The sequence below is a fragment of the Hyperolius riggenbachi genome, chromosome 11, assembly GCF_040937935.1.
Source record: "Hyperolius riggenbachi isolate aHypRig1 chromosome 11, aHypRig1.pri, whole genome shotgun sequence".
NCBI lineage: Eukaryota > Metazoa > Chordata > Amphibia > Anura > Hyperoliidae > Hyperolius > Hyperolius riggenbachi.
In genome coordinates this window covers 115,719,138-115,746,762 of record NC_090656.1, presented here as the reverse complement: position 1 = coordinate 115,746,762, position 27,625 = coordinate 115,719,138, and the positions used below count along the sequence as shown (strand labels likewise).

The window sequence follows — 27,625 nt, the reverse complement described above, 5'->3', positions numbered from 1 at the left end:
CCATGGTCCTCCAAGTGTATGTTTCCCCCATCTGTGTGCAATGTTTAAGGGTCATCCTTCCATCGACATGACTCCCGCTCTTGTCCAGTGTCCGCAAGTGCATGTACCACGTGACACCGGCGCATTTAGTGACTTCACTACTCACAGTGATGCAGAGGAGGCCAAGAGTTGCACCAGACAGGTGAGCCTTTAAAACTGCACACAGGCACTCAGACGTTGCAATACTGAAAACGGTTACTATTGCACATCCAATCAAGCCCTTGAAACCGAGATTTTCTGCCATTCACAATCGCTCTATTCATCTGATTTCACCCAGAAATCGATCAGTCAGCCATGTTCAGCATTGATACTCTTCCAGTTTCATAAAATTATTGAATTGGAAGGACAATTGGCCTGCAATATTTAGCAAATAGTACTGGAACCCTTAGTGGTGGCTGGATGGTGTAATGGTTAAGGGCTCTGCCTCTGACGCAGGAGACCAGGGTTCGAATCTCGGCTCTGCCTGTTCAGTAAGCCAGCACCTATTCAGTAGGAGACCTTTGGCAAGTCTCCCTAACACTGCTACTGCCTATAGAGCGCGCCCTAGTGGCTGCAGCTCTGGCGCTTTGAGTCCGCCAGGAGAAAAGCGCGATATAAATGTTATTTGTCTTGTCTTGTCTTGTCTAGTATGGCTAACTCATCATTTATATAGCACTGACATCTTCCGCTGTGCTTTTACAGAGCTTATAATCTTGTCTTTAACTGCCCCTCAGAAGAGCTCACAATCTAATCCTACCATCAGTGGCGTAGCTAAGGAGCTGTTAGCCCCAATGCAAGTTTTACAATGGGGCCCCCCAAGCATTCTATATATAACAATTGATACAGCGCACCAAAACCTTCCAATGGCAACTACAGTGTCAGAGGTGCAAGAAGGGGATGGGGAGCAGTTTGTTAATGATTACCACTATTCAAAGTATCTATAGAAGTGATTATTATGAGCACAGGACCAGGGATCTGTTGAGCTACCTGTATGAAAAGGGCTCCTCCATAGACATCAATGTTATTTCTGCAAATATGGGCTACAAGGTGGTGAAAAGGGCTCCGAGTTTTGATATAGACTACAAGCGGGCGCCCTTTTGTAGCACATATTTTTTTTCGGCTACAGTAGGGCACCACTTTGTAGCCCATATTTTTATTCGGCTACAAGGTTTTTTTTGCTACAGTAGGGCACCCCTTTGTAGCCCATATTTTTTATTTGGCTACAAAAGGGCACCCCTTTGTAGCCCATATTTTTATTCGACTACAATGTTTTCGGCTGCAGTAGGGCACCCCTTTGTAGCCTATATATTTTATTCAGCTACAAGGTTTTAGGCTACAAGGTTTGTGATTCTGCTACAAAAGGGCACTCTTTTATAGTCGAGATTTTTGATTTGAGGGTGTAGGGGAGGTTAGGATTAGGCATCACAAGCGGGGGGGGGGGGGGTCTTAGGGTTAGGGACCACCTGGGGGGTCTTAGGGTTAGGCACCACCTGGGGAGTCTTAGGGTTAGGCACCACCTCGGGGGGGGGGGTCTTAGGGTTAGGCACCACCTGGGGGTCTTAGGGTTAGGCACCACCTCGGGGGTCTTAGTGTTAGGCACCACCTGGGGAGTCTTAGGGTTAGGCACCACCTGGGGGGGGTCTTAGGGTTAGGCACCACATCGGGGGTCTTAGGATTAGACACCACCAGGGGAGTCTTAGGGTTAGGCACCACCTGGGGAGTCTTAGGGTTAGGCACCAAATGGGGGGTCTTAGGGTTAGGCACCACTTAGGGGGTTAGGGTTAGGCACAATCAGGGGAGGGTTCTGTGTGAGAGTAGGAAGCAGTTAGGTCATAATAATCATTTTTCTTAGCTAAATCTAGAGCACTTTTATAGCCCAACAAATGTTGCCTATAACAGCATCCTTTTAAATAAACTAAAACTATCTTTTTCGGCTACACCAGGTGCCCTTTGTAGCTGAATTTGGCATATATGGGCTACACCAGGCGCCCTTTGTAGCCAAAGTTGGCATATTGGCACATGGGATACACCAGGCGCCCTTTTTGTAGCCAAATTTGGTATATGTAGGATACACCAGGAGCCCTTTTTTCCAGAGGCCCTTTTTTCAAATAGACGCCAGGCCCAATAGAGAGCTAATACTAAAGTTGAGTGCGGGCCCTTCTGGACCCCTCTGGCCCAAGGCCCCGATGCGGTCGCTACCTCTGCACCCCCTATTGCTACGCCCATGCCTACCATAGACAATGTCCTACCGTATTATTATTTTGTATTTATATAGTACTGACATCTCCTGCAGCACTTTACAGAGCACATAGTCATGTCACTGACTGTCCTCAGAGGAGCTCACAATCTAATCCTACCATAGTCATAGTCTAATGTTTTACCATATTATTATGTGTTTATATAGCCCTGACATCTCCTGCAGCACTTTACAGAGTACATAGTCATGTCACTGACTGTCCTCAGAGGAGCTTACAATCTAATGTTGTCATAGTTTAATGTGCTACCATAATATTGTTATGTATTTATATAGCACTGACATCTTCTGCAGCACCTTATGGAGTACATAGTCATGTCACTGACTGTCCTCAGAAGAGCTCAGAATGGAATCCTACCATAGTCATAATGTCCTACATCTTCTGCAGCACTTTACAGAGTACAGGTAGTAAAGTGTAAATGCTGCTTTAAAGAGAACCCGAGGTGGCATTGCATTATGCTAGTGGGGCACAGAGGCTGGTTGGGCACACTAACACCAGCCTCTGTTGCCCCATTGTGTGCCTCAAAGACCCCCCTGCTCGCCGCTATACCCCCGCAGTGCTGGCGACACGCAGGAAGTCTTCAGAGACCCAATACAAATTCACCTAATGAATAAAATATATACAACACAGAGGGGTTGTAATGTTTGATTTGGGGTTTCTTAACACCACTGCATCTACTTATAGACCTCCACCTCATCATTACCCCTAGCTGCTATTATCAGGAAGCCCACCAGACATATGAAGTTGCTTGAAGAGTCCCTGTGTCCACCAGTGGTGAGAGTGGAGGTCTCTAAAGATTCTTCTGATGCAATGTAAAGTTCATGGATACTTAATTAAAGGATACCTGAAGTGACATGTGACATGATGAGATAGACATGTGTATGTACAGTGCCTAGCACCCAAATACCTATGCTGTGTTCCTTTTTTTTACTTTCTCTGTCTGGAAGAGTTAAATATCAGGTATGTAAGTGGCTGACTCAGTCCTGACTCAGACAGGAAGTGACTACAGTGTGACCCTCACTGATAAGAAATTGCAACTATAAAACACTTCCCAAGCAGAAAATGTCTTCTGAGAGCAATAAAGAGATAAAAAAGGTGAATTTCTTATCAGTAAGGTTTACACTGTAGTCACTTCCTGTCTGAGTCAGGACTGAGTCAGCCACTTACATACCTGGTATTTAACTATTTCAGGCAGAGAAAGTAAAAAAAGTAACACAGTATAGTTATTTGTGTGCTAGGCACAGTGCATACACATGTCTATCTCATCATGTCACATGTCACTTCGGGTATCCTTTAAAGGCAGTAAAACATCAGCATAGCATCAGCATAGCATCACAACTCTCTATGCTTAGCTGCTGGTGTGGTGCTTTTATTGCAGAAAACTGTATTTGCTTTTCAGTAGACAGAATGGTATCTTACAGTCCAGTGTTCCATTTGTTTCCTGTCTGTAGAGCATTACCCATAAACCTTTGGGATCATCTGGTGTGTTTTTTTCTCCGATATATGCTTGATTAACATTGTTGTTATGGTCGAATAGCTGTGGTTTCTGTCTTTTTACATTCTCATAACTGAACTTTTCTCAGACTCTCTTATTCTATGTGTTTGTCATGACAGCTGAACTTACCTGATGCTAGAGAAGACTGAATTTGTTTTTACGCTCCTCTAGCATGATTTGTTACTACCTGGATCAGCTGTCAGCATTTCCTGGAAGAAGGAAGTAGCAAGATGGACACTTCTGGAATGGCTCACCACTGCTGCATTTATTGCAACAACTTTTGTGACTTCACTTTCAAGGTAAAGGAATTTCTATCTATCTATCTATCTATCTATCTATCTATCTATCTATCTATCTATCTATCTATCTATCTATCTATCTATGAGTTCAGTCCAGACACAGCTCAGTTCTGGAATCTGCACAGTCCCACTGTTCTTCCGCTGCTGAAGAGACCTTCACTTGACCCTGCACTGCCATCAAATTACCATTTAATCTCTCTGCTTCCCAATGCCTCAAAAATCCTTGAACACCCGGCCCAACAAAGCTTGACCCATTTCCACAGTTCCAACTCCCTTCTCGATCCTATGCAATTCAGATTATGTTTAGCCCATTGTACCAAATCAGCCCTCACCAAAGTGGTCAATAACGTTACCATTGCCAAAGCCAAAGGTAAATACTCCATCCTGCTCCTCCTAGACCTTTCCTTGGCATTTGACACTGTCGACAACTCTCTCCTCCTCCACTCCCTGCAGTCCATGGGTATTTATGCCCTAGCTTTAGCCTTTAGTTTTTAATAGACCGCCAGGAGGGTTAAATAACTGTTTCCTTAATGTTATTTAAATCACTGAATAATCTAGGCCCTGGATACATGAAAGAAATGTTGCAGCTGCGTAACAATCCCCACATTCTCAGATCCACAGGTTCTAATAATCTAGTCATACCCAGAGTCCACTTGGAAACTTTTGGTCCCAGAGCCTTCTGTCATGCTGCCGCTGCGTTTTGGAACTCCTTACCTCAACAGATCAGGACAGCCCCATCCCTGGACGTGTTTAAATCCAGACTGAAAACCCACCTGTTCAGTTTGGCATTTGCAGAAATATAACTTTTGTTGTGTGAATACTTCATCTTACTAATTACTAAATCTGAGAGAGCCTAAGCGCTTTGAGTCCTATGGGAGGAAAGCGCTATAGAAATGTTATTGTATTGTATTGTATTATTACACCTCTCTGGCACTGAACATGTCCTTGTTAGGTTTTGGGGCTTCATATCAATAGAGTGCTTGGAGCCCCATGTAAAACTCGCATTGGGCCCCAAGCTCCTCAGCTACTCCACTGAGCATGCAATTAATATGATCCAGCTGATCTGTATACATGTTTTGGATCTGCAGCTTATTACAGGCACACAATCAAAAATACTGACAGGTAATTTACATTGTTAAAGTACATCTGTAGCCCATAAAAAAAGTTTTTATTCATAACTTTGGAAGGCTCTAGATACCATAAAGCCTTCCCAGTCCTTGCTTTGCCATCTCGTTTCCACACCATCCCCAGTGGATGCAATTCCACCTGTTAGGTCAAATAGCTAGTGCTGGCTTCAGAAGAACTCGTGGATCCTGGAGATGTTATGGAGATGGAAGTTGCAGGACCGGATGATACTTTGGATATGGGGTACAAAGGAGAGAGCAGAGTCCAGGGAGACACCTAGGCACTAGGCAGCAGGATTGGGGGGTAGGGCTGATAGTAGTGTTGTCGATCAGGATATGCATATCTGGGAGGGGTGCAGCTATGCAGGGTGGGAATATCAGAAGTTTGGTCTTATCAGCACAACAACAGTCAGGCAAGAAGTATTTTTCAAAGTGAGCCCACACTATGCCCTACATATGTCCGTATGTAGGGCATAGTGTGCGCTCACTTTGGAGAATACTTCTTGCCTGACTGTTGTTGTGTTCTGTTGTTATGTTGATCCTCTGTTTTTTTATACTTTCTCAATCATGGGCCTACAACAAGAGTGCTGCATTCTTGTTGCAGGTGTGTCATTTAGATACCACTGAAAATAAAAGATCAGCTTTGAAGCCAGCATTTTCTTTAAAAAAATAAAAGGCAAACTCCATTTATCCTTTTACCCAGTTATCTTCTAATGTTTCAGTTTAAAGGGACTCCGAGCAGTGCAGAAACTATGGAAAGTTGCATACCATTTTGAAGCTCTCTTTCTCCTCTTTCCAACAATATACAAACCGCCACCCTATGCCTTTTAGTTTTCGCTATTTTCGCGATCGAATTCGCGGCAAATTTTCGATCGTGAAGATAACAAAAACTAAAAGGCATAGGGCGGCGGTTTAGGTGTCGTTGGAAAGAGGAGAAAGAGAGCTTCAAAATGGTATGCATCTTTCCATAGTTACTTGTATTACACAGGATGACTTTTCCCCAAAGTCGGCAGATGAATGGAGCTGCTGACACTGGGGAAAGTGTCGTCCTGTGTAATACAAGTAACTATGGAAAGATGCATACCATTTTGAAGCTCTCTTTCTCCTCTTTCCAACGACACCTAAACCGCCACCCTACGCCTTTTAGTTTTCGTTATTTACGTGATCGAAATCACATTTGCAGCAAATTCGATCGCAAAAACAGCGAAAACTAAAAGGCGTAGGGTAGCGGTTTATATATCGTTGGAAAGAGGAGAAAGAGAGCTTCAAAATGGTATGCATCTTTCCATAGTTTCTGCACTGCTCGGAGTCCCTTTAAGTGTTTAGCTAAATGTGTAAAATTATTCAGAAATTGGTCCAACTCTCAGAATGGATAGTACATTGGTAAGGACTCACAGTAATGCAAACCCTATTTACAGTTATCTAAGGAAAGAAACACCTACAGATAGCAGAGCTGATGATGCACTAGTACCAAATTTGAGCCAGATGGAAAATATCACTTAGCCTTTGAATGACAGTTTATATGTAAGTATTTAAAATGTTTAACTTGCAAGTTGGATCCTACTTTAGAATTAGGTCTGCTTCAACAGTCACTATGACTTATTTGTGTGTATAATTTCACCGTATACAAATGTGAAATGCTAAACTAATACAACAGTTGCTTTCAATTGTGAACTTTATTCATATTTACAGTAATTAAAAATACAGCAAGGAAGGTTGACATTCACAAAATCCTTTATCCTATGTACAGTGCAATGTTCTAGATTATTGATATATATGGAATTTAATTCACTTACTACAGCACTCTGCTATCCACAAGCGTTGAACTTCACCGATCACTTCACTTAATCTTTTTAAACTAGCTGCGGCGTCTAACTAGCATTCTATACATGACTACATATTCTAACTCTACACCATATAACTCTCCTAGAACAAATGGTAGAGTCACAGGACAAACATTTTGTGAAGGCCAAAGTTACACATTTATATAAAGTATTGGATCCTTCCTAGCTTTATCCAATCAGTCCATTTTGTCGCTGGTCTCAGTAGTGGGTATAGAATTACACTGTGGGTGTGCACAATGCTCCGGCACAGCCACATGTCACTGCATCGATATAGGTATAACTCTTGGTTGTTCCATCCTTACACAATAGATTCACTGTCTTTTCTTGTACTTCCATTTGGGTGCAGCAAGAACATTGATGACTCATTGCTTGCAATCCCATGGAATACCTGCAAAATAAATAGGTGTAGTGAATAAGCTTAAAGAGAAACCGTGACCAAGAATTGAACTTCATTCCATTCAGTAGCTGATACCCACTTTTACATAAGAAATCTATTCCTTTTCACAAATGGATCATCAGGGGGCTCTGTATGGCTGATATTGTGGTGAAACCACTCCCATAGTAAACTGTAAGGACCATAGTCCTGGCAGTTTTCTGTCTGTGAACCTCATGGCATTGTTGGAAATATAACAGCTGTTTTACTCTTTACAGCTGTTTCCAACTGCCAAAAAAGCAAGCAGCATCACCTGCCAGCACTAAAAATGTCAACATGTGATAAAGGTCAGAATGTAAATCAGGGAGAGGGAAGATTTTACATTTGGCAAACACTGACTAAATCATTTATACATAATTATTGTAAAAATTAAGCACTTTTTTATTACATTATTTTCACTGGAGTTCCTCTTCAACCATTTAAAGAGAAACCGTGACCAAGAATTGAACGTCATCCCAATCAGTAGCTGATATCCCCTTTTACATGAGAAATCTATTCCTTTTCACAAACGTATCATCAGGGGGCTCTGTATGGCTGATATTGTGGTGAAAGCCCTCCCACAATAAACTCTGAAGACCATGGTCCTGGCAGTTTCCTGTCTGTAAACCTTGTTGCATTGTGGGAAATAGCTGTTTACAGCTGTTTCCAAATGTTTGGAAATAGCTGTTTACTGCATGCCATAAAAGGTATACAGTATATAAAATTTATGTCAATAGTTTATGAATCTGTGCCCAAAAGTTCAGAACTACTATTGCAATCCTGCCTGTTCACTTTTACCTACTTGCCTTCCTGCTGATTCAGCACTGTTGATTCCTGCTGCCAGTCTGATCTCTGATGGCCTGATGGCAGGTGCCTGCTGAATGTTTCCTTGCATTGTTCATTTCCTGTCAACTTACACCAGTTCCTGACCTTGCCTTATATTGCCAAATCTGCTCCAGTCCTAACTGCTCTCTGTCCATCCTGTTAATGGATTCAGCTTGCCTATTGATTCTGCACTATCTTTATCCTTTGCTCCCCAGCTTCTCCATCTCTGAGTGTGCTCCCACATTTTTGTAATTCATTGTCTGAAGATTAAGTACCCAACTCCAGGACCACAGACTGCAAGGTGCAAGAGAAGCTGACCTCATCACTGACGTTGACACTCTACAGGTATGTGATATATACACACATATGGCCAATGCAACTGGGGGGCACTTATACTTAAAACAGATTTACACTCAAGACAATAACCTGTATCTATCTCCACACACTTTAGGCAGCCATACACTGGTCCATTGCCACCAGATCGACCAGCAGATAGATCCCCTCTGTGATCGAATCTGATCAAAGAGGGATCTATTGGCTGCCTACACTGCAAACAGATTTTGAATCGATTTCACTATGAAATCGATTCACAATCTGTGGAGCTGCCACTGCTGCCGGCCCCTGCATACATTACCTGATCAGGCTGGCGTGAGTCCCCCGATCTAAACTATCTCTCCTCCGCTTTGGGCTTCAGCTTCACTTTACTTCCTGTCGGGGAATTTTAAACAGTAGAGGGAGCTCTCGACAGGAAGTAAGTGAAGCCAGCCAATATATTGCGGCTAGTGTCGGTCGTTGGACATTCGAACGCGGTAATTGAATCTGCTGTTTATCGGCAGGAAATTGAGTAAGTGTATGGGCACCTTTAATTTACCATGACCCTGACCCTGAATAACTTGTTAACCATTTCAGCCGCCCAGACATGAAGCTCACGTCCGGGCGGCTGTTCACCTGCGCTCCCGCGCTTCGGCGCGCTCTCACACGCGATCATGGGTGCGCCCCCGTGTCCCCATGGTGTCCGCCGCTAGCCCTGGGATCAGTGAAAGGGAACATGTTTCCCGATCACCGATCCCTGTCCCCCGCAGAAAAACCGAAGCGCTCAGGCGTGAGGCTTCAGTTCTTCTGCCCGGAAAACTTTGCGCATCCCCCTTGTACTTCCGCTTAGCGAGAAGTACAAGGAGGGAAAACAAAAACTAAGGTGGCCATCTTGTGGCCAAATAGTAAAACTACATCTACATATTTTTTACATTACACTCTACACATTTAACAACATTAAAAATTAACTGTTTATGTCCCACACCAGATACAATTTTTAATGGTAAAAAAAAAAATTACAATAATAAAAAAAAAAGACATAAAAAGTTACCTAAGGGTCTGACCTTTTTAAATATGCATTTGAAGGGGGTATACTACAAACATTTTTTAAATTATAAGCTTGTAAATAGTGATGGACGCAAAACGGAAACAATGCACCTTTATTTCCAAATAAAATATTAGTGCCATACATTGTGATAGGGACAAAATTTAAATGGTATAAATAACCGAGACATACGGGCAAATAAAATACATAGGTTTTAATTATGGTAGCGTGGATTATTTTAAAGCTATAATGGCTGAAAACTGAGAGATAATGAATTTTTTCAATTTTTTCCTTATTAATCCTGTTAAAATGCATTTATAAATAAATAATTCTTAGCAAAATGTACCACCCAAAGAAAGCCCAATTAGTGGCGGAAAAAGCAAGATATAAATCAATAAATTGTGATAAGTAGTGATAACGTTATTAGCGAATGAATGGGAGGTGAAAATTGCTCTGATGCATAGAGTGAAAAATCCCTGCGGGCTAAAGTGGTACCCTGATCTTATCTCTACAGGTTCCGACTATATATTCACTTACATTAGACTTCAACCACATTTATTTCTCTTTGATTTGTATGCTGCACCTCAGGTCCTCTATTCAATTAATAATGCCCCTACAGCTGAAGGATTTAGTTGAATAATTCTCACACCTCAGCACAGGGCTAATTACCTGACCCCACTCTACTACTCCCTGTATTGCTGAGGGATTAACACCTTGTGGCCAGCACTTCAGCTCAGCAGTCATTCCCAGTTCCTTTCCTTCTCAATGCATATAAAAGTATGTAGCCCTTCCTATTCCTTCTGACGTGTTTTTGTAAAAGTTGTGCAACTCTCGTCATCCTTTTCTGCCAGTAAAGGAAAAAAACAAACATTTCTCATTATAAGGGTAGAAGACCGAGAGCCCAATATGGTGTAGTATGTTTAAGAGGGGAGGGAAAGTAGTATGAGAAGTAAGTATAATACTCACAAACCAGGGTTACCTCCAAGGCAACCACTGTAAAGGCAGGTGGGGAGAACAAGCCTGTCCCCACTCAGGATTAAAACGTCGCTCTCTGTAGATAGGAGGAGATAGCAGGGTATGTCACCCTTCCACCAAGGGTGGACTTCTAGATGCGCTGAGGTGTACAGAGGCGCCGGTAGGATAAAAGACAATAAAAAGTTTAAAAATGTTTCGGTTGTGGTGGTGGACCAGCCAACCAAAAATAGACACATGTACTTGTAATTATACAAATCGTATACAATTTATTCGTTTGCTCCTAGTAACAGTCGCAACGCGTTTCACGGGCGAGAACCCGCTTCTTCAGGCAATAAAAAGACAGGAGCAATACACTGCAAAAATGACAGAGATAGTTGACAACCATCAGAATACTAGATGTGTTATAGTTGTATCACAAACACGTGCTTAATGGCTATTAATCTGTGCATATTCCATATCAAAAACGGTGCATTCTATTGTACAATGCAGTAGACAGTATTAGTTTCAAATAGGACCTAGTGTCCCTATGGGAATCTGTACTTGAAGGGATTGCTCTATGTAAACAGTGCAACAATGTCTTTTCACATAAAAGAATGTACAACAGTGTCATAGAGAGGAGCGGCAGGGTGGTGGTGCCTAGGAATACTCTACGGGAGTGCAGACGAATGAGAGGCCGTGAAGGTGAGGGATGGGGCACAAAATGCGGAGAAGTTACTTACCAACATGTACTCGATGAGTGGCGTGGCACCTCTGTATCGGCCATGTTGGAATGAGAAGTATAAGAACGAACGAGCGGAGGAGGTGAGTGACGTCAGCGGGGGCGCTGATAGGACGGTTGGAAGTGTGTATCCAATGGGGATGGAGTGGGCGGGAGCGGGTGGGAGAGACTAGCGTCATGTGATGTTGTATGGTGGAAGTCGGGGCCGGGGTGACGTGCGCAAAGTGTGTGCGCAGATGCGGACAAAGGAGTGGATAGAGAATGCGGAATGGGGCGGTGCTGTGTTCCCTTCCGCATCTAAGAATGACATTGTGGTTATGGGAAGAACGGGTTGAATCATCAGAGGGGCTTGCCCATACTGATAGTGTGTGGAGGATTATGAAAATAATAGGAGAAAGTAGAAAATACATAACAAGGAATAAATATAAACTGTAACTGGAGACTTATTATACAGTTTCTTAAAAAGTCAATGAACATGAAATCAATTGTACTATATGCAGGACAATGCTGCCCTCTGCTGGAATAAACCTAGGGTTATATACATATATATAGAAGAGAAAGTTTCATTGGACTGTAACTGTTACGACCGTTGTATTAAAATTCTAATCAGGATTATACATAGACTGTTTGTGTTTTAAACCACTATGTGCTTCATTGAAGGCACAATTCTATTGCACATCCATCAACTGTACAGATATAAATATTACATTAATAACACATTAATATGATAAAAAAACAGTGTTCAAACTGTCTTGGTTGTAGTAGAAGTATCCAAACAATAATACATGAGATATGAAGTCATCATAAGAACAGGGGGTAAAACGTCAATCAAAAATTACTAAACGAACTCGAGTAATTGGAATTAAAAATTAAACCTTTTATATATGGTAAAACTATATATATGTGGTAGGAACTTTTACAGTTTGCCCAGAGAGGGATAAAACCTTTTCTTTGTGCATGGGCGCTTGATGGTAATATGTTCTTACCATGTTCTAAAAATAGAAGATGAGATACGACAAGTCTGACCACCTGGCCACCAATCCTAAACAAATGATCAGGAATGAGAATAGTCCCGAACTCAAGGACACAGCCCCAGCAGAAGGAGCCCGAAACATAACCATGTCTTCCTCTTTTTTAGAACTGCCAGCCTCTCTGTCACAGAACCTCTTGTCCACCCAACTACCAAGTCCCATCCAAACCTGCACCATAATGCAGCCACTCAGGAAATCAAAACGCCAATTATCAGACACAGAAAACGAGGATGCCGAGGGAAAAGAAAAAAGAAACAAACGTTAGATCCCCACCCTCACAATCCCAATCCAACCCACACCAGCAACAAAAGAAGTATTTTCAACCTATCCAACCATATTCTAACAAAACAAGAGAATAATCTTCTAGAAAAGGGCTTATCATTTTGTCCCACCAATAACTCAGACCTTTTCGAATTGTTTGGGGATCTAAACACTTTTATTCGGAAACTCACTTTGAAAAGACACTTCGCCATAAAAAAACTCCATACCACTTCTCACAGAGACCCCCTTAATATGGTCATCACAAACAATGATTCCCTTCCCATAGTCACCTTATCGCCCGCAGAAATAGAAACAGAAAAATATATTAGCTCCAACCTCAAAGGTCGCTCAAGGTTCTACCCCACAGCATCCAAGGGTAATTTCATCGACACTTTTTACTCCCTAGTCCTCAATGACCTACAAGAATTACTGACCTTTGATGCCCTTCCCCATTCAAACCTCACACCCCCAGAAAAGACTGCCCTCAAAACTTTACGTAACAATGCCAACATTATAATCAAACCAGCTGATAAAGGAGGGGGTATTGTCATCCTCAATAGAACTGATTATTTAGAAGAATCTACAAGACTATTAAGCGACTCTAGACACTACACCTTACTGGACACTGACCCGACAGCAGAACTCAACAAATCCCTAAAGAATTTCATTAACCAGGCCTTACTGAATAACATCATCACCAAAAATGAAAGAAATTTCATCATCAACCATCACCCCAAAACCCCCTTTTTTTACTACTTGCCCAAGATCCACAAAAATATCGTTAAACCCCCGGGAAGGCCCATTATCGCAGGAATAGATTCAATTACCAGCAACTTATCCAAATTCATAGACACACATTTACAGATTCACGTCCAATCACTCCCCTCATACATCAAAGACTCACAACATCTTATCAATTTTTTACAATCCATACCATGGCAAGATGACTATATCTGGTTGACTTGTGACGTGACTTCCCTCTATACTAACATACCTCATGAATTCGGACTCACCGCCATACAATATTACCTACAATCCAATACAGATATGCCCAAAACACAACAATCCTTTCTGTTACACTGTACCGAATTTATTCTCCAAAATAACGTCTTTACATTCCGCGATAATGTATACCAACAGGTAAGCGGAGTTTCAATGGGAAGTTCTTTCTCCCCATCTTATGCAAATCTAACAATGGGCTATTTGGAACAGATGAAAATACATAATAACAACCCGTTCATCAACAATATCATTTTTTACAAACGTTACATCGACGACCTCGTCTTCATATGGAAAGGTCCCATTAATTCAATCGCGCCTTTTATCGAATATCTCAACACTAACCCAGCAGGATTACAGTTTACATCCCACCATGACCCCATTTCCATAGAGTTTCTAGACCTCATTCTATACACAGACTCATCACGCATATTAACTAGAACCTTTTTCAAACCAGTAGACGCCAACAACTACATTCACTACCACAGTTTCCATCACCGCCCCTGGACAAGAAACACCCCATATAGTCAGTACAAAAGAATATACCGTAATTGTACAGAGACACAAGTATACAACACCCAGTCCAAAGTTTTGACTAAAAAATTCACAGACCGAAAATACCCAAAAAAACTACTTAAAGACGCACAACAGAAAGCCAAAACGCAAAACCCTCCAGGCCCGACTCCTAAACCCCAGACCAACGACACACCCCGATTCATTACAAAATACAGTGCTCAACATTCATCTATTCGCAATATCCTACACAAAAGGTGGGAAATCCTATTACAGGACCCCCACCTCCGATCTATACTCACACCCGCACCGGCAGTTACCTACAGACGTGCCCCCAACCTGCGAGCCATACTAGCTCCCAGCAAGCTGCGCACACCTGTACCGGACCCCACCCCTACCCCTATAGGCTTACCTCCAGGCTCTTATTCATGTAAACACAAGAAATGTCTAGCCTGTAATTTCATCCATCAGACTACCACATTTCAATCCCAAGTCACCAAAATAGACTACCAGATCAAATACCATATCAACTGTGAATCAAAATACGTAATATACATCATCTCATGCCCGTGCCAGCTCCAGTATGTGGGCAGAACAACTCAACCCGCAAGATCTAGAATAGGACAACACAAAAGAAACATTCTAAACAAATATCCCCTCCATAGCGTTTCACGTCACTTCACTTCCCATCACGACAGCAATCCAGAATTCTTTCAGATCACACTCATCGACGCCATCCCACACAACCGGTCCAACTCGTTTGAGCTTTTAAAATCACGTGAGATGTACTGGATCCAAATCTTGAAATCCCTTACTCCAGAGGGTCTCAATGAGCAGCTGGAGAAAATCCATTAATCAATTACCCCCACAGACATGACCTATTATTTTAACTTGTCGTCTCTCATCTTCTATTTTTAGAACATGGTAAGAACATATTACCATCAAGCGCCCATGCACAAAGAAAAGGTTTTATCCCTCTCTGGGCAAACTGTAAAAGTTCCTACCACATATATATAGTTTTACCATATATAAAAGGTTTAATTTTTAATTCCAATTACTCGAGTTCGTTTAGTAATTTTTGATTGACGTTTTACCCCCTGTTCTTATGATGACTTCATATCTCATGTATTATTGTTTGGATACTTCTACTACAACCAAGACAGTTTGAACACTGTTTTTTTATCATATTAATGTGTTATTAATGTAATATTTATATCTGTACAGTTGATGGATGTGCAATAGAATTGTGCCTTCAATGAAGCACATAGTGGTTTAAAACACAAACAGTCTATGTATAATCCTGATTAGAATTTTAATACAACGGTCGTAACAGTTACAGTCCAATGAAACTTTCTCTTCTATATATATGTATATAACCCTAGGTTTATTCCAGCAGAGGGCAGCATTGTCCTGCATATAGTACAATTGATTTCATGTTCATTGACTTTTTAAGAAACTGTATAATAAGTCTCCAGTTACAGTTTATATTTATTCCTTGTTATGTATTTTCTACTTTCTCCTATTATTTTCATAATCCTCCACACACTATCAGTATGGGCAAGCCCCTCTGATGATTCAACCCGTTCTTCCCATAACCACAATGTCATTCTTAGATGCGGAAGGGAACACAGCACCGCCCCATTCCGCATTCTCTATCCACTCCTTTGTCCGCATCTGCGCACACACTTTGCGCACGTCACCCCGGCCCCGACTTCCACCATACAACATCACATGACGCTAGTCTCTCCCACCCGCTCCCGCCCACTCCATCCCCATTGGATACACACTTCCAACCGTCCTATCAGCGCCCCCGCTGACGTCACTCACCTCCTCCGCTCGTTCGTTCTTATACTTCTCATTCCAACATGGCCGATACAGAGGTGCCACGCCACTCATCGAGTACATGTTGGTAAGTAACTTCTCCGCATTTTGTGCCCCATCCCTCACCTTCACGGCCTCTCATTCGTCTGCACTCCCGTAGAGTATTCCTAGGCACCACCACCCTGCCGCTCCTCTCTATGACACTGTTGTACATTCTTTTATGTGAAAAGACATTGTTGCACTGTTTACATAGAGCAATCCCTTCAAGTACAGATTCCCATAGGGACACTAGGTCCTATTTGAAACTAATACTGTCTACTGCATTGTACAATAGAATGCACCGTTTTTGATATGGAATATGCACAGATTAATAGCCATTAAGCACGTGTTTGTGATACAACTATAACACATCTAGTATTCTGATGGTTGTCAACTATCTCTGTCATTTTTGCAGTGTATTGCTCCTGTCTTTTTATTGCCTGAAGAAGCGGGTTCTCGCCCGTGAAACGCGTTGCGACTGTTACTAGGAGCAAACGAATAAATTGTATACGATTTGTATAATTACAAGTACATGTGTCTATTTTTGGTTGGCTGGTCCACCACCACAACCGAAACATTTTTAAACTTTTTATTGTCTTTTATCCTACCGGCGCCTCTGTACACCTCAGCGCAAACATTTCTCATTGTTCTATAATCCAATTTATAAAGACACTGGAGGATTTGGAAAGGATTAAACGCTTTTACCCATACTAAGCAGAGAAAGGGAGATAAGACTTTGCTGAGCTGTAGTGCTGCAGCACAGTCCAGAAATACTTTATACAAATTTCAAGCATTGCTGGTTAATGAAAAGGAAACTAAACTACCATATACATTGTAGTATTTACCTGATGAAGTGCAGTGACCAACAAAATGCATTATTACGCTTGGTTCAACCTTTATAATGTTTATGTTTTTCTTACGTTTCTTAGTATGCTTCAGTTTTTTTATTCTTTTTTAACACTTTCTAAGTGGTATATCAGTAAAAAAAAGGATGTAGGCAAAAAAGAAACAAATGCTATTGTCTTACATTGATGATCCCATGCATGGTCCACCGCAGTAAGTGAGTTCTACAGTCAGTGCGCAATCTCCGCCATCCGTCAGGACCGTCTCATTCTTACGGGCACTGCAGTCTTCTAGCACAGTGGTGACGTTTACTACTGGAACTAAAGGAGAAGAAGAAAAACAATCAAATCAGAGCAAGTTTATGTAATTTACATTTCTTCAATTCAGTGCCTTATTAAAAGTAACTTAAGATCAAATAACCATGCATTAGGTCAGCTCATAGAACTCCTTATTTTCTTCATTGTACCCCTGCCCTGACCCCCTGAATGCGTTTATTTCCAGCATCAGATTTTTTCAGTCACAAAGACCACTTTGGGAGTGTTCAAGGCCAAATTGATACTTTTTGTGCTCCCCTTTTAAGCACAGCTGACACCCTCTATGTGCTGCCCCTCTCCAATGTGTATTATCAATGTACTGTAGCTCCTCTCTTTCAGGAACAGCTCCCTTTGGCATTAGTTTCCCTTTTTCATGAGTGGTCCTCATTTTCAGCCTCCTCTTTCATATGTAACAAAGCCTTTTTAATGTTCAGGTGCCTCCTTGGGTTGCAACCGCGCAAGGCCTGGGCCTTTGTGGCCTTTCCATAAATCAGGCCCTGACCACTGGCTTCTGCTAAACAGCAATAAAACAAATGTATTGACTCCAATTCTTTTCCTGTTTAGCAGAAGCCTCGAATGTGCCATCTCCTTGCTCTTTCCACAACTGATTTACTAACCTTTCAGCAAACCTCACTGGAGATCTCTGGAGATGCCATAAAGTGGACCCAAATTCAAAATACAAGATTTCAGAAGTAAAATCTATTTTCTAACTTATAATAATAAATAGCAGCCTTTTTTCAGCTGCATGATAACAAATATAAAATATTTTACATTTATTGGAGGAACGCCTCCCTTCTTTTCATATTGCCGGGACAGACTGGTGGCGGAGATAAAAAACAAAAATAAAACACAGGCTGCTATTGATGATATCACAGGGGAGGTGGTCTCAGCTTGTTTGAGAGTTCACATAGACGACGCCCCTGTGAGGGAGGGTAGATGATGACAAACACACCCATGATCTAAATCCTCCTACTAATTTCAGAAGTAATGGCTGCCACCTGTATAACCCTAGTTATGAAAAGAGAAGGGTGAAAAGAATGCATTGTAATGCTCATAGGCTTGAAGGAGTGTTTATTTATCTTTGTATGTGTCAGAGTGGTGCAACTAAATATTTTGAATTAAAAAAATGTTTGGTTTGGGTCCGCTTTAACATGAGCCTGTACTGAGGACAAATATTACAACTAGATTACTCAGGAGATGGAAGCCTCTGGATAATCCAGAGACTTCCTGATCCATGTACCAGCCCACTGATCCTGCCCAGGGTCCCACTAGACATATCTTGCTTATCGGATATGTTTTCACAGCCACCCTCCTGTCTGTGTACAGCCCTAGCACAAGTACAGCCCTTGCTTATGGATATGTTATAACAGCCGCCCTCCTGTCTTTGTACAGCCCTAGCACAAGTACAGCCCTTGCTTATGGATATGTTATAACAGCCGCCCTCCTGTCTTTGTACAGCCCTAGCACAAGTACAGCCCTTGCTTATCGGATATGTTATAACAGCCGCCCTCCTGTCTGTGTACAGCCCTAGCACAAGTACAGCCCTTGCTTATCGGATATGTTATCACAGCAGCCCTCCTGTCTGTGTACAGCCCTAGCACAAGTACAGCCCTTGCTTATCGGATATGTTATCACAGCAGCCCTCCTGTCTGTGTACAGCCCTAGCACAAGTACAGCCCTTGCTTATCGGATATGTTTTCACAGCCACCCTCTTGTCTGTGTACAGCCCTAGCACAAGTACAGCCCTTGCTTATCGGATATGTTATCACAGCCACCCTCTTGTCTGTGTACAGCCCTAGCACAAGTACAGCCCTTGCTTATCGGATATGTTATCACAGCAGCCCTCCTGTCTGTGTACAGCCCTAGCACAAGTACAGCCCTTGCTTATCGGATATGTTTTCACAGCCACCCTCTTGTCTGTGTACAGCCCTAGCACAAGTAAAGCCCTTGCTTATCAGATATGTTATCACAGCCACCCTCCTGTCTGTGTACAGCCCTAGCACAAGTACAGCCCTTGCTTATGGATATGTTATAACAGCCGCCCTCCTGTCTGTGTACAGCCCTAGCACAAGTACAGCCCTTGCTTATGGATATGTTATAACAGCCGCCCTCCTGTCTGTGTACAGCCCTAGCACAAGTACAGCCCTTGCTTATGGATATGGTATCACAGCAGCCCTCCTGTCTGTGTACAGCCCTAGCACAAGTGCAGCCCTTGCTTATGGATATGTTATCACAGCAGACCTACTGTCTGTGTACAGCCCTACATAATCTATATATGCGCACTGTGGCGAGAGTGCAGGCAGTGGCGGTTTCAAGCCCATATGGTGGCCGGGCTGTGGTAGCTCAATGATAGAACAACAGTGACTGTCCAGCTGATCAAATTTGGTCTGTCCACAATGAAGCAACGACCTTATTATCTTCTTGTATGTAGGTAGGCATAGGTAGGTGTCCCAGTAGTTAGCTAGGCATAGGTAGGAGTCCCAGTATAGGTAGGTAGGCATAGGTAGGAGACCCAGTATAGGTAGGTAGGCATAGGTAGGTGTCCCAGTAGTTAGCTAGGCATATGTAGGAGACCTAGTATAGGTAGGTAGGCATAGGTAGGTGTCCCAGTAGTTAGCTAGGCATAGGTAGGAGACTCAGTATAGGTAGGTAGGCATAGGTAGGTGTCCCAGTAATTAGCTAGGCATAAGTAGGTGCCCCAGTATAGGTAGGTATGCATAGGTAGGTGTCCCAGTAGTTAGCTAGGCATAGGTAGGAGACCCAGTATAGGAAGGTAGGCATAGGTAGGTGTCCCAGTAGTTAGCTAGGCATAGGTAGGAGACCCAGTATAGGTAGGTAGGCATAAGTAGGTGTCCCAGTAGTTAGCTAGGCATAGGTAGGAGACCCAGTATAGGTAGGTATGCATAGGTAGGTGTCCCAGTAGTTAGCTAGGCATAGGTAGGAGACCCAGTATAGGTAGGTAGGCATAGGTAGGTGTCCCAGTAGTTAGTTAGGCATAGGTAGGTGTCCTAGTAGTTAGCTAGGCATAGGTAGGAGTCCCAGTATAGGTAGGTAGGCATAGGTAGGTGCCTAAGTAGTTAGCTAGACATAGGTAGGAGACCCAGTAGTTAGCTAGGCAAGGGTAGGAGACCCAGTATAGGTAGGTAGGCATAGGTAGGTCCCCTAGTAAAGGTAGGTAGGTAGGTGTCCCCGTATAGGTAAGTAGGTGCCCCAGTAGTTAGGTAGGCATAGGTAGGTGTCCCAGTATAGATAGTTAGGCAGGGCCTGGCTGGCACAGTAATAACAATTACCAAGGTCCAGCTGCAACAGATAGGGCTGTATAATTCAGTGAGCAACACACACAAAAAAAAAAACACATCAGGAAAACATTAGAGCTCTCAAAAGAGCTATTGAGGGGTGCTATTTTAGCAATAACAATCAGCCAGGAGCAAGCCAAGAGCCTAACTAATCTTTCCCTAGGAGAACAAGTCTGCAGCAGCTGTCCCTAGTCTGTCTCTAGCAGGCACACGAGTGGGTGTAATGGCCGGCAAACCTGCCTTATATAAGGAGGGGGTGGGGCTCCAGGGCTTAGTGTAGCCTGAATGGCTACAATGTGCCTGCTGACTGTGATGCAGAGGGTCAAAGTTGACCCTCATAGTGCATTATGGGGCGAATCGAACTCCCGCAAAAGTTCGCCTGGTGCAGGCGAACGCGAACCCCCAACGTTCGCCTGGAACCGTTCGCCGGCGAACCGTTCGCTACATCTCTAGTCTGTGTACAGCCCTAGCACAAGTACAGGCCTTGCTTATGGATATGTTATCACAGCCGCCCTCCTGTCTGTGTACAGCCCTAGCACAAGTACAGCCCTTGCTTATGGATATGTTATCACTGCAGCCCTCCTGTCAGTGTACAGCCCTAGCACAAGTACAGCCCTTGCTTATGGATATGTTATCACAGCAGCCCTCCTGTCTGTGTACAGCCCTAGCACAAGTACAGCCCGCGCCTGTGCCGTTACACGAAACTGCTCACTGCAGGTACAAGATTAGCTGCATGCTTATTTCAGGCTCGTGTTTCAGACAATACTGAAGCCAATAAGGTCAGTGAAAATAAACTTATGAGATAATGATTTTTATGTTTAGTACAGCTACGAAATAGAACATTAGTAGCAGAGATATGAGTCTCATATTGTTTCCAATACAGGAAGAGTTAAGTACAGGAAGAGTTAAGAAACTTCAGTTGTTATCTATGCAAAAGAGCTTCTTTGAGCTTTCGTCCCAACTTGGGTAGGCTACAGTGCTGTTTTCTGAAGCACTTATCTCAACCTTGTTTGTTTAAGATTTCACTGCCAGGAAGTGAAAAGGGTCATTAGCTTTGCTCTGTTTCATCAATTAAAATACAGAGTGTAACTTGTGAAATGCAAATATTAGAGAATGATGCAATGTTATAAAAAGCTATTTAACGAAAAATAAAAATATGAGACTCTTTTCTTTGCTGCTAATGCGCTATAAATTATCCATACTACACATACAATTCATTATACCATAAGGTTTTTTTTTTTGCTTCAGTGTCACTTTAACCCTCTGCGGAGCTCCAGTTTGACATGCAAATACTGACATCAAGTGGCGTCAGTGTTGTATTAGCATAGGAACACGTCACTCCCCCATGTGTGGCAGAGAGCTTCAGCTAATCAATAGTAATAGCTTTTAAATGTGTTGGGCTTCACAACAAACTATGAAACACTTATTTGGAACAGTACAGACATTTATGTAAACATACAGCACAGTGCAAGCTGCTCATAGTTACTATTAGATTGGTTGGTAGAAATAACATTATTATTTTTTTGAATATCTCCTTACCTTGCTTAGGTGTGCACGTCTGACAGCATCCATCTGCATCATATTTAACAGTTCCCTGGAAGGCACAATGTACACGCTTGTTATTTGTGGTTTGTCTGCTGTAGCTTTAATTCCTACTCCGCAACTTACCATGTATACTAGCAGATAAACCAAGAATTGGAAAGAGAAACTTTACTAAATTTAACTTCATAAAATTGCTATGTTTTACATTAGGGGGTATTGGTAAAATATATATTTCACTGTCAGCATTTTTCCTTGCGGAGCTTTTAAATGTGTGCCTTCCATTCCCAGAGAACTCTGAGGCCGGCTAAACAACACTGGGAGGGCATGGTTACATGCTAATATTGTCAGAATTTTAGCGGTTTATTTATGCAGGAAAAGCTGTCATATGTGTATGTTTTAAGTTTTAATGTACTATGCAAAATTTCATTGTAAACTGTAAAGTTAGAGTACTTCTTGAAAATATTGCTCTGGGACATCTCAGCATATTCCAGGCAGTAACAGAAGCTAAGAGATTTTTATTTATTTTACAAGCATCTTTCAAATGTCAAGGTTATAGGTAAGCGTTCTGTGGTAAGACTGGAAACAATTTTAAAAGTCACAATACTGGAGCAATAATATTTATACATTTGCTCAGTTATTACATATAAATATTAATAGTCAATACAGTCCTTCTAAAGAAAGAAATAATCATTGTTAAAACCTATAATTACATATAATAGAATTTATTATTTTGAAATACATTTTAAAAGCTGGATTCTGCCAGTAATACTTGGAGACAGTAAAACATTATCATAAGATTGTTTAGTTCTAGAAGATTGTTTACCGTATTTCGCGCGGTATAAGACGCTCCGGAATATAAGACGCACCCAGGTTTAGAGGGCAAAAACCAGGGGAAAAAAATATATATACTAAACCTGGTGCGTCCATATTCCAGGAGCGTCTTGTACATGTCCTTCTGTGTGTCCTCATGTGTGCTCCTGTGCCCCCCATATCCCCATGTGTCCTTCTGTGTGTCCTCATGTGCCACCATGTGTCCTCCTGTGCCCCCATGTTCCTTTCTCTGCCTCCCATGTGTCCTTCTGTGTGTCCTCATGTGCCCCCCATGTGTCCTTCTGTGCCCCCCATGTGTCCTCATGTGCCCCCATGTGTCCTTCTGTGCCCCCCATGTGTCCTCCTGTGTGTTCTCATGTGCCCCCCATGTGTCCTCCTGTGCCCCCCATGTGTCCTCCTGTGTCCTCATGTGCCCCCCATGTGTACTTCTGTGCCCCTCATGTGTCCTTCTGTGCCCCCCCATGTGTCCTCCTGTGTGTCCTCATGTGTGCTCCTGTGCCCCCATGTGTCTTTCTGTGCCTCCTCATGTGTGCTCCTGTGACCCCCTTATGTCCTCCTGTGCCCCCCATATGTCCACCTGTGCCCCCATGTGTCCTTCTGGGTGTCCTCATTTGCCCCCATGTGTCCTCGTGTGCCCCCCCTGCCTTCCCTGTGCCTGCCTTCCTCCCTCCCACCTGCCTGAGTCTCCTGGCCCCCCGGATGGAGTGGCAATAGCGGCGGCAACTTACCTTTGGCAGGCTCCCGCGCTGATCCTAGATCATTGCGCTGCCCCCTGCTAGCTTCCTCTGCCTCACCCCTGCTTATCTGGCCACCCCGGGTGTAGGAATAAGTAGCGGTAGCTTACCTCCGCAGTGCGCCCGCGATGACTGCAGACATCCGTCTTCCCGGCACTTCTCGCTCTAGTGACCGGCTTGAACTGATGATGCGCACTTCAAGCCACTCAGTAGAAGCTATTTTTTATGCTATTTCTTTAAGAAGATTACTACAAGTTTTACACAGCTACTAGATACACAGCTATTGAAACAGAGGAGACTACGTTTGATCTTATTCTACATAACACAACTATTATATACTTTTTTGAATGTATTTAGAAGATTAATGATTGCTTGGCTATAAAAGCCTTGATGAGGTGGAATACTGTTAGAAGGAAACACTATTTGGAACTGTTCATATGTTGTATATATGCTGTATGATAAGCAAATACAATTTTTTATATAAAATCATACGGTTCACATTAGCGTTTTTCTGCGGAGCCAGCCGTAAGGATCAGGAATAGTGTTGGGCGAACATCTAGATGTTCGGGTTCGGGCCGAACAGGCCGAACATGGCCGCGATGTTCGGGTGTTCGACCCGAACTCCGAACATAATGGAAGTCAATGGGGACCCGAACTTTTGTGGTTTGTAAAGCCTCCTTACATGCTACATACCCCAAATTTGCAGGGTATGTGCACCTTGGGAGTGGGTACAAGAGGAAAAAAAAATTAGCAAAAAGAGCTTATAGTTTTTGAGAAAATCGATTTTAAAGTTTCAAAGGGAAAACTGTCTTTTAAATGCGGGAAATGTCTGTTTTCTTTGCACAGGTAACATGTTTTTTGTCGGCATGCAGTCATAAATGTAATACATATAAGAGGTTCCAGGAAAAGGGACCGGTAACGCTAACCCAGCAGCAGCACACGTGATGGAACAGGAGGAGGGTGGCGCAGGAGGAGAAGAAGGCCACGCTTTGTGAGACACAACAACCCCGGCCTTGCATGAGGGCAAGAAGCGTGCGGATAGCAGGCTTTGTACCGCCATGCAGTCATAAATGTAATAAAGATAAGTGGTTCAATAAACAGGGACCACGCGGCAACGCTAACCCAGCAGCAGCAGACGTGATGGAACAGGAGCAGGCGCAGGAGGAGAAGGCCACGCTTTGTGAGACACAACAACCCAGGCCTTGCATGAGGGCAAGAAGCGTGCGGATAGCAGGCTTTGTACCGCCATGCAGTCATAAATGTAATAAAGATAAGTGGTTCAATAAACAGGGACCACGCGGCAACGCTAACCCAGCAGCAGCAGACGTGATGGAACAGGAGCAGGCGCAGGAGGAGAAGGCCACGCTTTGTGAGACACAACAACCCAGGCCTTGCATGAGGGCAAGAAGCGTGCGGATAGCAGGCTTTGTACGGCCATGCAGTCATAAATGTAATAAAGATAAGTGGTTCAATAAACAGGGACCACGCGGCAACGCTAACCCAGCAGCAGCAGACGTGATGGAACAGGAGGAGGCGCAGGAGGAGAAGGCCACGCTTTGTGAGACACAACAACCCAGGCCTTGCATGAGGGCAAGAAGCGTGCGGATAGCATGCTTTGTACCGCCATGCAGTCATAAATGTAATAAAGATAAGTGGTTCAATAAACAGGGACCACGCGGCAACGCTAACCCAGCAGCAGCAGACGTGATGGAACAGGAGCAGGCGCAGGAGGAGAAGGCCACGCTTTGTGAGACACAACAACCCAGGCCTTGCATGTGGACAAAAAGCGTGCGGATATAGCAGCAATGCTTTTTGCCGCCATGCAGTCATAAATGTAATACAGATGAGAGGTTCAATAAACAGGGCCCGGAAACGCAACACCATCCCAGATGTTCATTGGTCATGTTACTTGGTTGGGGTCCTGGAGTGTTGCGTAGTCATTTCCAATCCAGGATTGATTCATTTTAATTTGAGTCAGACGGTCTGCATTGTCTGTAGAGAGGCGGATACGCCGATCTGTGACGATGCCTCCGGCAGCACTGAAACAGCGTTCCGACATAACGCTGGCTGCCGGGCAAGCCAGCACCTCTATTGCGTACATTGCCAGTTCGTGCCAGGTGTCTAGCTTCGATACCCAATAGTTGAAGGGTGCAGATGGATGGTTCGACACAGCTACGCCATCTGACATGTAGTCCTTGACCATCTTCTCCAGGCGATCGGTGTTGGAGGTGGATCTGCACGCTTGCTGTTCAGTGGGCTGCGGCTGCATGGGTGTCAGAAAATTTTCCCACTCCAAGGACACTGCCGATACCATTCCCTTTTGGGTACTAGCTGCGGCTTGCGTTGTTTGCTGCCCTCCTGGTCGTCCTGGGTTTGCGGAAGTCAGTCTGTCTGCGTACAACTGGCTAGAGGAGGGGGAGGATGTCAATCTCCTCTCTAAAGTCTCCACAAGGGCCTGCTGGTATTCTTCCATTTTGACCTGTCTGACTCTTTCTTCAAGCAGTTTTGGAACATTGTGTTTGTACCGTGGATCCAGAAGGGTATAAACCCAGTAATTGGTGTTGTCCAGAATGCGCACAATGCGTGGGTCACGTTCAATGCAGTCTAGCATGAATTGAGCCATGTGTGCCAGAGTCCTACCAGAATCCTCATCATCCTCTTGTGAGCGTTGTGATAGTTGTTGTGATGCATCATAGTCGTCACCTTCCTCCTGGTCTGCTTCTGCTGACCATTCGCGTTGAATTGTTGAAGTCCAACGTGCACCGCTCTGGCCCTCGTCAGTGGTGGCATGAAATTCCTGCTCCAACTCCAGCTGTTCCTCCTCCTCTTCTTCGTCATAGCTGCTGGGGCCAGCGTTCCCTGAGGCGGATGGCCTGATGTTGGTACCATCACGCTGATCGTTTTCTCCTTCAGATTCCCCCAGTTGCATCATGACAGCTGTTTCCTTGATTTTTAACATCGACCTCTTCAGTAAACACAGCAGTGGTATGGTAATGCTGACTGAAGAGTTGTCACTGCTCACAAGCAACGTGGATTGCTCAAAATTTTGGAGGACTTGGCAGAGGTCCAACATGTTGGCCCAATCGGATCCACAGAAGCTTGGCAGCTGGCCGGATGCGCCTCGGTACTGCGCCGTCATGTACTGGACCACTGCACTCTTCTGCTCGCAAAAGCGGGCTAGCATGTGCAGCGTAGAATTCCAGCGCGTAGGGACATCACACAGCAAGCGATGGTGGGGGAGATTGAAGCGCTCCTGCATCTTGGCGAGTGCCCCCGAAGCAGTACTGGAATTTCTACAATGTTTGGACACTCGACGCACCTTCAACAGCAGATCGGGCACGCCTGGGTATGTCCTCAGGAACCGCTGAACTACTAGGTTCATCACGTGCGCCAGGCAAGGGATGTGTGTCAGCTTAGCCAACCTTAAAGCGCGAATGAGATTACTCCCATTATCACACACAACCATGCCCGGTTTCAGGTCCAGCGGTGCCAGCCACAAATCCGTCTGTTCCTTTATTCCCCTCCAAATTTCCTCCCCTGTGTGCTGCTTATCCCCAAGGCAGATTAGCTTCAGCAACGCTTGCTGACGCATGCCAACAGCTGTGCTGCACTGCTTCCACGATCCTACTGCTGCTGGGTTAGCGTTTCCGGATGAGGTACAGCTTTGAGATGCGTTGGAGGAGAAGGAGTCAGAGAGGTAGGTGCTGCTGTTATCCAGTGGGAGGGACGGCGGTGCAGCTGTTTGTGGCGTGGGCAACACCCGTGCCGTAGCAGGTGAGGAATCGCTGCCAGGCTCCACAAGGTTCACCCAGTGCGCGGTAAGGGAGATGTATCGACCCTGGCCGAACGCACTCGTCCAGGTGTCAGTGGTGAGGTGAACCTTGCAGGCAACGGCATTCTTCAAGCTTCGGGTTATTTTGCTGACCACGTGCTCATGCAACTCAGGCACTGCAGAGCGTGCAAAGTGGTAGCGGCTGGGAACCACGTAACGTGGGATGGCCACTGACATCATGCCCTTGAAGCTGTTTGTCTCCACCAATCGATATGGCAGCATTTCGCAGGCCAGAAGCTTGGCTATG

The 27,625-nt window shown here is 43.9% G+C and overlaps 1 protein-coding gene across 1 annotated transcript in view; it reads right to left on the bottom strand.

The window, feature by feature from the left end:
* Window positions 1–7,251: 7,251 nt before the first annotated feature.
* LOC137537851 (mucin-5B-like) overlaps window positions 7,252–27,625 on the bottom strand; it is a 128,277-nt gene continuing 107,903 nt past the window's right edge. Inside the window, exons 36-38 of the mRNA XM_068259802.1 lie at window positions 21,979–22,033; window positions 17,014–17,149; window positions 7,252–7,423 (exon numbers count right to left, since the gene is read on the bottom strand). Coding sequence (XP_068115903.1) covers window positions 7,252–7,423; window positions 17,014–17,149; window positions 21,979–22,033 — 363 coding nt within the window. The remainder of the gene's footprint in view (window positions 7,424–17,013; window positions 17,150–21,978; window positions 22,034–27,625) is intronic.